The sequence below is a fragment of the Triplophysa rosa genome, linkage group LG14 (genome assembly GCF_024868665.1).
Source record: "Triplophysa rosa linkage group LG14, Trosa_1v2, whole genome shotgun sequence".
In the NCBI taxonomy this organism is placed as follows: Eukaryota; Metazoa; Chordata; class Actinopteri; order Cypriniformes; family Nemacheilidae; genus Triplophysa; species Triplophysa rosa.
The window spans coordinates 1,396,041-1,411,474 of NC_079903.1; the positions used below are offsets into that span (position 1 = coordinate 1,396,041).

Below are 15,434 nucleotides of genomic sequence, written 5' to 3' on the forward strand. Positions count from 1 at the left end.
CAGCCGTTGCATCATAAACATTGCATACGCTAAAAAAAAGTATACTGATAAAAGACATGCATAGACTAAAAGGGCCCTGTAAGTCGCTTTGGATAAAAGTGTCTGCTAAATGCGTAAATGTAAAATTTATTACTGTTCGTTCGTCCTGTTTATAGCATGAAAGTCCACTGATGTGTGAGTTCAGCAGCAAAAATGAAGTGCAGATACGGTTTATAAAAAGATCTCTCATTCCAGACTTTCTTTTCATACTGACCACGAATTAAGTACTGAAATCTAAATCTAAAAACTACCTAGCGATACAGATCAACAGAACAAGACCAACAACGTAAAAAATGGCCGGTGGCATAAAAACGGGCCTCGAACCAGCCAATGATGCTGTCAGTGACAGCGAGTCAATCATGTTAACCAGCAGGCTACCATTCACAGTCCTCAACCTCTGCTTAAAGGGAATGCAGTTTACTTTTTACTCTGGCTGACCTCGCTTATACCAGGAATGATTTCTGGTGTTGGAAATTAGCTAATACAATATTTCAACCGATTGCTTTTTTGCTTTTCACATAGGCAATACGCGCTATATGTAATAAGCAGGATACATTACAATGGGATTGGTTGGCCTTTATACAATTGCTGACCACATTGTGTAACTTTACATTTCCAAAGAGAAGAAGTCGTTTCTTCGGAAAGCAAGCAATGATTTGTTTAATGTTAGCAAAGGTAACAGTGCGCACATAATAAAATCCTGTAAAATGAAAATGATCATTGGTAAATTGTTCTGGTCTTGCTCAGTTCATCAGTGATTGGGTGAGAACAGTTCAAATTTACTGGCTGTGGAAATCAGCGGGAGGGGCTCATTATACAACAGACAAAACGTCGTAAATAACGCGCGTTCTGTGCAATCAAAATGGCGTTTTTTACGCCGTCATATGGCAAGACAGCGGCGCAAATGGCGGTGCTTTTCAAGTGCCTATAAATTTAAATTAATTGCGTGTTAACGCGTTGGTTTCACACGTTTTGGCCCTTCTGGCCTTCCATATTACTGCCTTAATTGCGTGTTAACGCGTAATACGTGTTAACGCGTTGGTTTCCCACGTTTTGGACCTTCTGGCCTTCCATACTACTTGGCAAATACCGCCATCGGATGTGACGAAAAAGGTGACGATTGCGGAAGTGCAGCGGAGCAGATTGGGTTATGTCGATGATTAAAATAATGGCGAATAATCTTAAATATCTCAAAAACACGTCAAACAACCGATAGCGGGCGAAAACTGCGTTACTCTGAGGTAAGACACGCATGTCAGTATCTGAAAACATTAGTCGTTTAACGGTATGTATGTCCTTTAAGGTTTGTTAAACTTTGTATTTAGTGTTCTTTTGCGGGATATGTAGCTTTTGTTAAATAAAATGTTTACATAATTATGTTTTTTAATTGGTTGTGAATGACTTTAGAAAGTCAGATGATTTGTTTTATGTAACATTAGTCTTCCGGTTTGTTTGTTGTTTTGGTTGGTGTCTTCCCTTTCCTGTCAGTCTTGTTTATCACAGTCGTGATATTAATGTTTTATAGTATTTCATGTTTCCTGACATGAAAGAAACATCGTAAGTGTTTTGTCCATGCAACCATGATGGATATTAATGTATTTGTGCCGTGGAAGAGTAAAGAGACGGTTGGACATGTTGTAATTTACATTAGTGTTGTAAACGTGTAGTGTTTAACGTTACTTGTGGTGTCGCAAATATCGCATTGCAGTCTGTAAACGGCATTTCCCTCAAAGATGAACATTTAAAGGTTTTATCCAAACGCCGCACCACTAAAAGAGAGGTTAGGCTGAGAGTGAATTCGGCTGACAGTCTGTACGTTTCTAAATTCTCACATTTTCTACTTTTTGTCTTTTTCCCCAGAAATCTGAGGCTAATCTAATGTGGAGAGCGACTCTGCCTGGCTGACATGGCATCATCTGTCTGGATCAGCCTCTACCCTCTGTTGCTCCTCACTGCATCTCCCCTGGGGCGCTGTTACTCGTCCTTCACGTCCACTTCCTCCTGTGGACCAGGCCGATCCTGGGCTGTGCGACTCAACGCAGTCACTGGAGGAGTGTCCTTTGACAGACTAGCCCAAAATGTAGCCGAGGACGTCGGCTTGGTAAATCACGGTCAGATCGGGCAGCTCGAGGGGCATTACCTACTGTGCCAGGGGCCGGACAGCACTGCAAATGTGGACTCGCGCACGACAGAGGCAGCTCTGGATAGAAACGCTCAAGTGGTCTGGCACTCGCAAGAACACATCCTCAGACGGTCTAAGAGAGGTGTGACCTTCAACGACCCCAAATATCCAAGCCAGTGGCATCTGGTGAGGGTTTTTGTTACTTGGACGCTCAGTAAATGGCTTGAACATCTTTTAGTTGTTATAGTTCTGATCTCTCTGTATTTGCTTCTTCAGCACAATGATTTGAGTCATGGTATGGACATCAATGTGACTGGTATCTGGGAACGCAATATCACAGGGGTTGGTGTCACAGTGGTGGTAGTGGATGATGGGGTCCAGCACACCCTGGTCGATATTCAGCCCAATTACGTGAGTAAATCACCTGTTAGTGTCTTTCAATAACATTTAGTGGATGCGTTTATCCAAAAATAACTTGCAAAAGATAGGAAACGATAAAACAGTGTATCTTAAGTATAAGTAGAAAGCAATAATATGAGAAGCGCGATTGCAAGTTCCCAAGTTTCAGCCATGCTAGACAACACAGGGTAGGAGAGAGGTTGAAAGAGGATTTTTTATGATGTTCCTGTTTTCACAGAAAATGTCTCTCCCTCAATTTAAACCGGAAGCATTTCTTTAAAACAAAAAAGCCATAAATCTCCATCTGTTAAACAGTTCTCCTATGTGTGTGTCTAGAGTCCAGAGGGTAGTTATGATTTAAACTCCAATGATCCGGACCCCATGCCCCACCCTGATGGCCACAGTGACAACCATCACGGCACGCGCTGTGCAGGAGAGATCGCCGCCGTCTCCAATAACAGCTTCTGTGCTGTCGGGGTGGCATATGGCAGCAAAGTGGCAGGTATTGAAAATTTACTGAAAAAAAAGAATAAAATCAGTTGTCATCGTCTGCTTTTTTTTCTTCGTTCAGATGAAACATCAGTTCACCAAAGAGCCATTTTGGACAACAATATTAATATAAGAGTTAAATCAAGTTATTTCGAACATTTTTGTTTTAACATTTTTTTCATCACAACAATATTTGGAGAATCCCCAAACTGTACTGTCTTGTGTAATGAAGACGGTTGGATTGTTTCAGGGATCAGAGTTTTGGATGGACCCCTCACAGACAGTATGGAGGCCGTGGCTTTTAACAAGCATTACCAAATAAATGATGTCTACAGCTGCAGGTACAGGGCTATTGAACCTGAAATGAATTCATTTGTAATCATTGTTTGACTCAGCCTGACCGAGTTAACTTAACACTTGTCATGCAGTTGGGGACCAGACGATGATGGGCGTACCGTTGATGGACCTCATCCCTTGGGCAAGGTTCAGCTTTCTACATTTCATTTGATTCACCTTCTTGTATGGACTTGTTTTGTGTTTTATTTTGGAAGACTGGTCATAGTAATGCTAAGATAATGAATGATAAGTTGGGCATTGATGCAGAGGCAAGGTGACATTATGTCTTTTTTGGCAACAGAAGGCATTTTTTAGATTTGTGATATTTATGGGTATGTGTCAGTGTTTTGACAATGAGCATTTCTCTGGATGTCCACAGGCGGCACTGCAGCATGGAGTTATAGCAGGCAGGAAAGGTTTTGGCAGCATCTTTGTTGTCGCCAGTGGCAACGGAGGACAGTATGATGACAACTGCAACTATGATGGCTATGCTAATTCCATCTACACAGTAACTATAGGTATTGAGCTGACCTCTCAAGAAACCTGTACAGAAGAAGTCTGAGTTATATTTCACCCCCGAAACAATAGAAGAAACTTTTAGATGTATAGAATTGTGATATTTTTTGTCACAGTTGAGCATATTTCTTCATGAACCAAGTTCGGGAGGCCCATTGTCATGTAATCCAACCAGTCAGCGCGATGACTTGTGTGCACATATGTATATATATATTTGTGTGTGTGTACACAGACCAGCCTGTGTAAGGCTAGCTGTACAGTTAATGTTATGTTGAGTCAAAGTGCAAATGACGCGATCCAATGCGCCATAAGCAGTCCACCCCAAAAAAATCCCTGAAACGCAATTTTGACACGCTGCTCATTCAGTTAGACGAGAGAAAGTCAGTCGAGACTCTTACTCCATGATCACCATCTTAAAACACCTGTCACATTTATAATCTGATCTCCATTTGTACTCTGACTGCACATTTATATCATATTTATTTGTTATACATTTACATTTGTTTCAATAATGCATGCATACTGTACTGTATGACATAGCTTAGAACAGTGGTTCTCAAACTGTGGTACGCATACCACTAGTGGTACTCGAAGAGACGACAGGAAATTTAAAACTATATATTCATTTCCTGTTTTAAATACAATTTCAAGTGTTTAATACATGATCTATAAATACGGAATACATCTCAGCCTATGTGCAATTTTAATATAGTTGTATGAATGATTGTTTATTTATCATTGGTCGATGTAACTCAGGCGTGACAGGCAGCTCAGACACAGAGCGGGACCAGACAAACGCTTGCGAGTCTCTCACTCTCTCTCTTCTGATTGAGCTGCCTGAAAATTAAGCTTCTTATGCACTTATCAAGTGCTTCTCTGCACTTGAACCGCTGTTTAAAGCTGTTGTTAATGCTGTAATGCGCTTTGACAAGAGCCGCTGCAGTAAAGTGTGAGTTTAATAGAGAGTAAAAGGAGACAGACTTACTGTACTTAAAACAGACCCTTTAATCACCACCTTATAACACACCCGTCCCATTTATAATCTGATATCTGTTTGTTATATACAGCTGTTCTGTGCATGTTTATTCTTATATTTATAGTTATCTTCTGTGTTAAATATTATTTCCACATTGTTTGTCTTTAATATAGGGTTGTAGTCTTTCTGCAAGTCCCCAAAAAGCTAATAAATCCCCATAAGAGTCATTAACAGAGCCCTGTTTACAGTTCACTACAGAAAAGTGTTTTGTGTCCCCTTATTACTGCTAACTAACTTGAAAAAAAAAGAAAAAGCATGTTCTTTATTTTGAAGACGACTTGTAAATAAAAAAGTGTTTGGCATATTAATAAAACATTAGAATTGGAGGACGAGGTGTATCTAATCATAAGGCAAGTAACAAATTTCAACGCTACTATTCATTTGAGTGTTTATTCATGTTTTCTATGGCAGTCATTAGGTGGTACTGGAAAAACTCATTTTATTAAAGGTGGTACTTGATCTGGAAAGTTTGAGAACCACTGGCCTAGAAGATAAATAATAACTGTTTAGAAACAAGATTCTCTTTTAAATGAATCTGTTGATATCTTTAGTTTTTTTTATAACTTAATTAAAAAATATATATAAACTGCTCATATTATAAGCATTTACATTTGCTGATCCGAAAAATGATCCGATCTGTGTGTGAACCAAAATCCGTAATATGATCCAAACCGGGAGCTTTGTGATCCGTTGCACCACTATATATACTGTATATATATATATATATATATATAGTAATTCCGTGTCAACTCAATCAGAGGTCCCCGGCTCAAATTTTAAGGGGGTGAAAAATGACATGAGAAATATGCCAGCATCATCATTTTATTTCTACACCGAGAGTGTATATCTATTTTTAAAATCGGTAACTTTAGCAATCCTTGATGCATTTTATGCCAATGGTGGCAGTTCAAAAATAAGGAAAAAGCACGATGTGTAATGCCTGTAACTGAAGAAATGTCAGAGATACCTTAATGTCCGTTTAGATTCTTGCGCTTGACCAGCTTTTCTTTTGGGAGCATTCACTCACCCTTGTGTCATTTCAAACCTGTATGACTTTCTTCTGCAGAAAAGAAAAGAAGATATTTTGAAGAATGTTGCTAACCGGCACCCATTTACTTGCATTGGTTTTGTGTCCATACAATAGCTGTTTGGTTACCAACTTTCTTCAAAATATCTTCTTTTGTTTTCTGCGGATGAAAGAAAGTCAAACTGGTTTAAAATGACAAGAGGAGTCAATGATGACAGAATTTTGGGTGAACTTGCTCTCGAGTAGTTTAAATTTCAGGGAAATTTGGGTAAAGGGATGTTGTTATTTATGGCACAAGCACTGATGCTGTGAGGAATTGCTCCGTTTGTTATTATCTTCAAAATTAATCCCATTTTTGAAAGCCTAAACATGCTTGAAACCTCAAAAGTTTGCATATGTGTCAGAGGTGGTGAAAATTGACATCTGATATGGGTTTCAGAATGAAATGAGGCAAAATGGCTGTTTAGCGCCACCTGCAAAATTTCGATAAAGCTGCCCTCGTGCTACTTTCACGTAAGTGTATGAAATTTGGTCTCTTTTTCCTAAACCCAACAGAAAGTCTGCCATTTTAAAATTTGTCTGCAATTTTTGGTAGTTTTTACTTTTTTCCGGCTGCTGTACAACTAGAGATTTCATTATCAAATTCATATTTGGTCAGTCTGATCTACAGGCTAGGGTAACCACCCATCCCGCTTTGCGCTGTCCCTCACGTCGCATATTGAGAAAATGTCCCACATTTTCATCTGTCTGACTGTGGGTTTTTAGTTGTCATATTAAGAAAACACATTCTTTTAACAGAAAAGCACATGAGCCACTTTTTGTGCCATTGTTTATTTAACTATTTAACAGCGCTGTGTAAAAGCAGAAATCCGATGAATACCAGTGTCCAATAACCTCATACAAACAATTTTTTTTAGCCTGACTTTTATCCAATCGATGAGAAGACAGCAGTGAGTTCGGTCCTCAAGAGGTTGTGACATCCGGCAATCAAACTGTACATGGGGTGGTGATCCCTCCCATGTCACTTGCCGTATAAGGCACTAAAACATTATAAAGTTTGTGGCTTTGAAACTGTGTTTAGCTATCTACATTCTACAATAAACGCTGCCATATTTCATGAATAAATAGGAATTGTAATTTTTAATTCCACTGGGACTTTTAAGTAGTTTTATGATAAATACAACATTTTACATTGTAGTTGGAATGGACTGTACCTGTCTCACATTTGGTTTGTTGGGTAGTGGTCATGCTACTGCAGGCCTTTGCCATGTTTAGTTGCAACGCCTTTTAATTTTTGTTCAAAGGTGTGTCCGTAGTGGCCCTAAATAAGTTTGATGTTTTGCCATGACACATGAAGAGCTTGTTGAGAGGTTAGGGATGTCCAAACTTCACACTGGCATCCCCAATGTGCCCCAAGATGTGAGGGCCTGATCAGTGCTGCTTCCAGCTTTAATTTGAATAACTTCTGGAGCTACACTGAGTCTTAATATGCCCTGTCATAGCTAAGCCTTGCCTTTTAAGGTAGTGTGGTAGGTCTCTTTACACAACTGTATTTGATAAACCAAGATTTGCCTCACTTGCACAAGAATCTAAAAGGACATTTAGGTATCTCTACCATTTCTTGAGTTACAGGCATGCAACTTTTGTAAAAATAACACGAATTGTGTTTTTTGCTGTCACCATCGGTATAATATGTATCAAGGATTGCTAAAGTTAACAGATTTTACAAATGGATAAACCAATCTCTATGACAAATAAAATTATAATGCTGACATAATTTTTCATGTCATTTTTTACCCCCTCTAATATGGCTCTAAATTCAGGTACTATTTCATTGGATTTGATATTTTGGCTTTCATCACTACTGAAAAATTTGAGCCGGGCAAACGAGAATGACCCGTATATAGCTGTCCCTCAGTCCCATGACAGTTTTGCTGCATCCCTCCTCCTTCGCCTCATTCTCGGCTGGTATGTGTCCCGGCGTAGGAGGGGGGAGTACGCTGAGTCCATGCTCAAATTCCAAGCTCGGGAGCCCTCCCCTCAGACAGAACACCAAATATGCATTTATTGTCTTATCTGATCACATGTTAACGCGAACTTGTGACATTAATATAATGGAGATGAAAAATAGAAATGCATTAATCATGTACTCAGAACCTCTATATGATTGTCTTACAGGTTTGGAATGACATGAGGGTGAGAAAAGGATGAAATAATTTTCATTTTTGGATCTCTTTATGTTATTTAATTGGTTTAGTAATTCCCGTTATTTGGGGATATGTTCAGTTTTCTTTTTTTTAGTTTACTAATTTCCTAGTTCGTATTAAAACCAACGTAAATGAAAGGATTTAACCCTATTACAACTGTTAAGAGTGAATGATTTTGTGGTTTTATTTCAGGGGCAGTGGATGAGAATGGCAAAAAGCCGTTCTATGCAGAAGAGTGCGCGTCCATGCTGGCTGTAACCTTCAGCAGCGGAAGCAGACAGCTACGCAGCATTGTAAGTGTCTCCATATACTAGCTTACATCTACTGATGATAGTAGTCTAATACAGCTAGCCATCATTATTATAGTCCGGATCACTGCGAACTAAAGGGCCGTTTACACTATAATGATAATTGTAACTATAACTATATTTGCGTCCACACCAGCGTACGATAAAGTTATGTTTATTTTAAGCCTGCGCGCTGCAGTGTTCCCAGTCATTAAAATGAATGTAGATGACCTGCTGATGCTTTCGTTTTCTTTTCAGAACGTCTTTGCCTTAAAATTGAAAGTGAAGGTTGAAGGTGCCATCGTGTCCGGGATGTAAAGCATATATTTTGCCAGCTTGCTTAGGCTCATAAGCGTTTCATATATAAAATCCCGCTGTAAACACGCCGCTTTCCGACCACTACAGTCTGTGGGCCCTACCATACACTCGGCGCAATGCGGTGCCAGGCGTGACACAAGTGTGTTTTGCTAGTTTCAGCCCGACACTTTTTTCATTTTCACGTCCTGCGCATTTGCGCCCATTTGTGCGCCCATGGGCATGCTGGCTGGTAGCGAGGTGTGTTCAGGAGCATTGTTGGCGCATTGCTATTTTGAGGCAACTAATGGTTAGAGAGTCGGACTCGTGACCAGAAGGTTGCCGGTTCGATTCCCAGGGCCGGCGGGTAACGACTGAGGTGCCCTTGAGCAAGGCACCTTACCCCTACTTGCTCCCCGGGCGCTGCAGTGATAGCTGCCCACTGCTCCGGATGTACGTGTGTTCACGACTTGCTGTGCGTGTGTTCACTACTCTCTGGATGGGTTAATTGCAGAGGTCACATTTCGGGTATGGGTCACCATATCTGACTAATAGGTCACTTTCACTTCACTTTCACTTTACTAGGGTTGGATACCGAAACCCGGTACCTATATGTCCGCTATGTAACGGGACAGAATCAAAACTCAGATTTCGGTGCCACTTAAATGCTGACTGAGATGTCGATTGAGACATTTGCCCTCATTCAAGTGAACAAAAGTCGAAAATCTCTGACAGTACAAATCCAACACATCTTATATAATGGTTAAATGGATTGCGAATGATCTGTGATCCGCATGGATTGCGCGTGCCCCACGAATCGGAACACGCATGACCCGTGGATTCATCATAGTGAAAGACACTCTGAAGTGAAAGGCGCTCTCTCCCTCCCTCCATCTCGGTGAGATCAGCATTTATCACCTGGCGCAGTCTTTAAAACTTGCCTTATGCGGCAGTTGAAGTTAAACTAAAGTTAATTCGACACGCACATGACGCGTCTGTAATGCAAGCGATCACAATAAAACTGTTGCCTGCATTTAAAATCAATGAAACGCGTGCTGCATGTGGTGGCGTTCGTTCTTAACACAGTAACGCATTTGACAAGAAAGACACATAATAATTTGTGTCCCTGGATCACAAAACCAGTCTTAAGTAGCACGGGAACATTTTTAGTAAAAGACAAAAATACATTGTGTGGGTCAAAATTATCGATTTTTCTTTTATGCCAAAAATCATTAGGATATTAAGTAAAGATCATGTTCCATGTAGATATTTTGTAAATTTCCTTCCTTAAATATATAAAAACGTTATTTTGTGAGTGGATGGTCTGCCACACACTGCAAAAAATGACTTTCTTACTTAGTCTTTTTTTCTTGTTTTCCAGTAAAAATGTCAAGATGCATTTTCTTGATGAGCAAAATGACCTAAGAAAATAAGTCTAATTTTTAGTCAAAAAATATGAAATTTCAGTGAATTTTTGCTTAAAACAAGCAAAAAAAATCTGCCAATGGAGTAAGAAAAATAATCTTGAATTAAGGTTTACCTTTTTCTTAGTCACTCAATTCAAGATTATTTTTCTTACCCCATACTAAAAACAAGACTTATTTTCTTAGGTCAGTTTGCTCATCAAGAAAATGCTTCTTGATTCAAGAATGTTTAGACATTTTAACTGAAAAACAACAAAAGAAGTCTAAGTAAGAAAGTCATTTTTTGCAGTGCAGTGCCCCTGATTAACAACTTCAAATGCTATTTTCTCAATATTTTGATTTTTTTGCGCTCTCAGATTCCATAGTTTTAAACGGTTGTATCTCAGCCAGATATCGTCCTATTCTAACAACTCGTAGATCTGTAGAAAGTTTATTTATTCAGCTTTCAGATTATGTAAAAATCTCAATATCGAAAAATTGACCCATAAGACTGGTTTTGTTGTCCAGGGTCACATTTGTTACATTTACTGTATATAGCGCTTTTCTGGGTACTCAAAGAGCTTTACATGGATGGGGGAAATCTCCTCAACCACCACCAAGCGAGACACTGCAGTGAAAGTGCTACTTAAAACCTTATAGCACCTGTCAGTCTGATCTCTAGACATCAGTCTGTCAAGCTTTTTACTCTGGACTTCATATTTAATCATACTTATGAATTATTCATACTGTCTGTTTTTAAAATAATGCACATATAATGTCCTAGAAGGCTCTCTGTAAATGGACTTAATCTGTTGATATATTCAACGCATTTTCTGCCCATATTTACAATAACTATAGTGAGCATTTAATTGTAGCTGGAGGGAAAACAAGGTAAACAGTAAACTATAACATCTTTCTAGCAATGTTAGTGTGCATGCTCATTTCACATACACTATTTAATGAATTTTTTAAAATTGAATATATTGCAATGCGATTTGGCACCGGTATCGAAAAAACAAGCGATACCCAACCTTACTTATTACACACAGAGGTACGCGCAGCAGCACACAATAATGCCAAATATTACAAATAAATGGATTACAATGTAAAAGATTATTATTGTGGACATAAAGATAAAAATCCGGTTTGTCCTGTAGATGGTTTGCTTGCGCGCTTCAAGCTTTAGCACTAGAAGTGTCCAGTCTTTGCTCTTTTGCAACTTCCACTGTGTAAATAGCGAATCCGCCATGGCGCAAGCACATCTGACTCTTAAAGGGAAAGGGAGATGAGACTCTGATTGGTTTACTGCATGTTTTGCCCAAAACACAAACCAATTACTCAGTAAGAGAATAGGGACAACTAGGGATGTAACGATTCACTCAGCTCACGATGCAATGCGATTCACGATTCTGATCTCATGATGCGATTTATTCACGATTTATTTTTACAAAATGAGTTGAAACAAATTAGAAATGAACAACTTCCCTTGCATTATTTCTTAAATGCTTCACGTTTCTTTGTATAATAAAATTATCTTTTATTTTAAATAACAAAACTAAACTGCAATTTTATAACATATTAATAATAGAAAAAGGATCTTTAATATAAACAAACTAATACTGTCTGTGCTTTTCTTGGATTTTTTTGCATTTAAGAAATATCAGCATGTCCACGTTTAGGTTTGCAGTGAACATGGCGGCCCCTGCTGTTCAAAAAATGTATCGCGATTCAGTTCACACTTCAATCGATTTGAATCGTCACACATTATAATCGATTTTCAACCGGCTCACGGTGAATCGTTACATCCCTAGGGACAACCCTTTTAGACCATTTGCCTGGGGCACCGACTATTTTTCCTGTTGTTAAACTAGCACGTGAATTTGTTGACTAAGCAGAAACCGCTGTTACATCATGTCACTTCATAAACTGTGCATGTACTAAAGCACTCTTTTAGCTCCCACAGGGTATACTACTGGGCTATACCCAGTATAATACTGATTGTTAGCCGTTAGCGCATAGCGTGCTAGCTACACAGCAGCTAACCGCTTTATTGTGGTTTGGTAGTCAATAGCTGTGTCTGAATTTGCTCGCTTGTTCACTCATTCACTATTCCCTACATAGCGAATACTAAATAGTCCACTATATGGGGAAAAAGTCAATGAAAATAAGTGAACGATTTCGGACACTGACGTAATATAACCTGCATCTGACAGTACTGTCGCAGACATTCTTCATAACGCTTATAATGCACATGTGTGGCTTTATGGGTTGTTTAATAAAATGGTTAAAAAAGTTAATGTGATTTGTAAACTGTTTGCCACGTTTATTTATCACATTTATTACGTTTAATAAAATGAATTAATATATTTAAAATAAAGCACCACTCTCTTTACATTCATTTAATCTGTTTATTCTCAAAAAGTAGAAAATAACATGCAACATGAACAAAGTATAAATGTAGTACAAAGTCTGAACGTACATTTGTGGCATAAACCTGATTTCTATGGCATTAACGGTCACTCTCCACCAGCTGATTCTAATAAGACGGTTGATTCGCTCAGAATATATTGCATGTAAAAATTAGTGAACGAATGTAGGGAATGAGTTGTTCACTCAGAATTCGGACAACACTACAAAATGGCGGACACCTGATATAGTGCACTATATAGGAGATAGGCGGAGAATACAGACACAGCTATTGTTTACAAGCATAACACTTAAATTCATGACGAGGCACGATCATGCTACGTAAGCTACTGAGACCCGGCAACATTACATTATCTCTAGTCTACCTTACGGTTATAAATTGTGAACCAGTAACGTTAGTGCACCAATAAACAACCTGAGCACAGCCTAATAGCCTAAGCTCAAAAGTAAAGGACAGTAAGAAAAAATGTACATATAAGACTTTCAAATCCAGTAGCAGGAAGGCCAATGTTAGGTCTCCATCCGTTTTGCAACCCGTTGCCTCTTGCAGCTCACGCCACCGAGTGTAAGTCTGTCAGATATTGATTCGTGTTCGGGCTCGTGTCCGTGCTTATTTTTTTTGCTGGCTCTGCAATGGTGATGGTTTGGAGACTTGCGTTGAACTAGATCGTTTAGTCTTATTGTTAGCTGTTGGCTAACTTCACCCAGGCTACGAGTAAAGCAGGTGAATGGCGGGGCTTGTGAACCTACCCGCATACCTAAGTTACAAGTGTGATTTCAGCCGATAGAGGGCTGCTTATGTAGCAGCGGCAGTAAAATTCGTCCAGTTAAGAGTTGTCCTACCACTAAAATCATTTTAAAGAGATTATTTTTAGGTCGTAAAACGCCCATTTGTGGCGTCACTGATGCTTAAGAGCGGTCAAGCACTGATCTTTGATGTATTCTGAGGAACAGTGAGCCAGTATAACCAGGGTGTATTGTTTTTATTCAGGTGACTTCAGACTGGTCGCTGCAGAGTGGCACAGGCTGCACAGATGGACACACGGGTACCTCTGCAGCGGCGCCGCTGGCTGCAGGTATGGTGGCACTTATGCTGCAGGTGCGACCGTGTCTGAGCTGGCGTGATGTTCAGCACATCATTACCTACACAGCAATACAGGTATCAGATGACTTTGTGTCTGTGTGTATAACGCTAAGAGAGAAATACAACTCAACTCAACTTTATTTATAAAGCGCTTTTTACTATTTTCATTGTTACAAAGCAGCTGTACATGAGACATATTGACTATAAGCAAAACAATTAAAGTTGTACCTGTAAAAACAAGAAAAAGGTGAAAACACAGAAGACAGACATACCCACATACAAAACACTCCACACACACAATATGCACACGTACTAACACACATAGACATAGACACACACACGGACGCGCACGCACACACACACGTACACAGACAAGTACGCTCACACACAGACACGCTCGAGGAGGAATATGTATTGGATTATTTGATGGCTTTTTTCACATGTTTCAGGCCTGGTCCGTTTGTTTTTATGGCATGAAGCGTTTGACTTTGATGTGTGTGAGTGTGTGTTTACGTTGTGATTGTCTTACCTGGTTCTACTGTGTGTTTTTATATTTTTAGCATGACACGCAGGCTGATTGGGGAACTAATGGAGCCGGGTTTCACCACAGTCACAAGTATGGCTTTGGGCTGCTTAACGCCTGGAGGCTAGTTAACGCTGCCAAGGTGTGTGCTCATCAACCACTTCCTCAATGTGATGCATATCAGAGGTCCGTCATTGAAAGATTTTTTTACAAGTAATGGAAAATCTGAAGGCTATCCATCATTTTGACGGACTACAATGAAGGCAAATTGTAATTCCCCGTTTTGTTGAGTTGGTAGCATCCTTAGGATCTAATAATTTCCTTTCATCAGAACGTGATCGTTAGTGGACTGGACTTGATTGTGAGCGGCCGGAGGGTACTAGCCCTGCCTGGGCTACGATTGCCATACTTTCAAACTGAACCAAACATTTTTTCAGTCATATCACCCTGTAGCCCAAGACTGGTTGCCCACTGAAGCTAAGCAGGGCTGAGCCTGGTCAGTACCTGGATGGGAGACCTCCTGGGAAAGCTAGGAAGAGGTGTTAGTGAGACCAGCAGAGGGTGCTCGCCCTGTGGTCTGTATGGGTCCTAATGCCCCAGTATAGTGATGGGGACACTATACTGTAAAAAGTGATGAGACGTCATTAAAGATCCCATGGCACATCTCGTGAAGAGTAGGGGTGTAACCCCTGTGTCCTGGCCAGATTTCCTCCACTGGCCCTTGTCAAACATGGCCTCCAAATAATCCCCACCCTCTGAATTGGCTCTATCTCTCCTCTCCACTTATAGCTGGTGTGTGGTGAGCGCAGTGGCGCCATAGTACTGTGGCTGCCGTCGCATCATCCAGGTGGATGCTGCACACTGGTGGTGGTTAAGGAGAGACCTCCCTCATATGAATGTAAAGCGCTTTGGGTGTACAGCAATACACAATAAAGCGCTATATAAATGCCTCATTCATTCAATCATTCATTCATTCATCTTTTTACACTTTTCCTAATAACACAGTGATCTGTAACATAGGGTGCGTTTACACTTGGCATTAACATGCGATCCGAACAAGCAGATCGGATCTTCATACAATCAGGACACTTGTCAACAAGTGGCTTTTACACTTGTCAACAAGTGGCTTCCACATCTGGATAATGTGATCGGATCTCTATAGTTTCCCGCCCATTATTTTAATAAGCCTGCCATTTAAAAATAGCCCCGGTGCGGGGAGATTTCACACAACACGTATAACGGGGA

At 39.9% G+C, this 15,434-nt stretch overlaps 1 protein-coding gene across 1 annotated transcript in view; it reads left to right on the plus strand.

The window, feature by feature from the left end:
* Positions 1–1,146: 1,146 nt before the first annotated feature.
* pcsk7 (proprotein convertase subtilisin/kexin type 7) overlaps positions 1,147–15,434 on the plus strand; it is a 39,571-nt gene continuing 25,283 nt past the window's right edge. The window contains exons 1-10 of the mRNA XM_057350659.1: positions 1,147–1,280; positions 1,900–2,347; positions 2,438–2,572; positions 2,897–3,062; positions 3,300–3,390; positions 3,478–3,532; positions 3,765–3,903; positions 8,364–8,464; positions 13,574–13,741; positions 14,227–14,331. Coding sequence (XP_057206642.1) covers positions 1,946–2,347; positions 2,438–2,572; positions 2,897–3,062; positions 3,300–3,390; positions 3,478–3,532; positions 3,765–3,903; positions 8,364–8,464; positions 13,574–13,741; positions 14,227–14,331 — 1,362 coding nt within the window. The 5' untranslated portion in view covers positions 1,147–1,280; positions 1,900–1,945. The remainder of the gene's footprint in view (positions 1,281–1,899; positions 2,348–2,437; positions 2,573–2,896; positions 3,063–3,299; positions 3,391–3,477; positions 3,533–3,764; positions 3,904–8,363; positions 8,465–13,573; positions 13,742–14,226; positions 14,332–15,434) is intronic.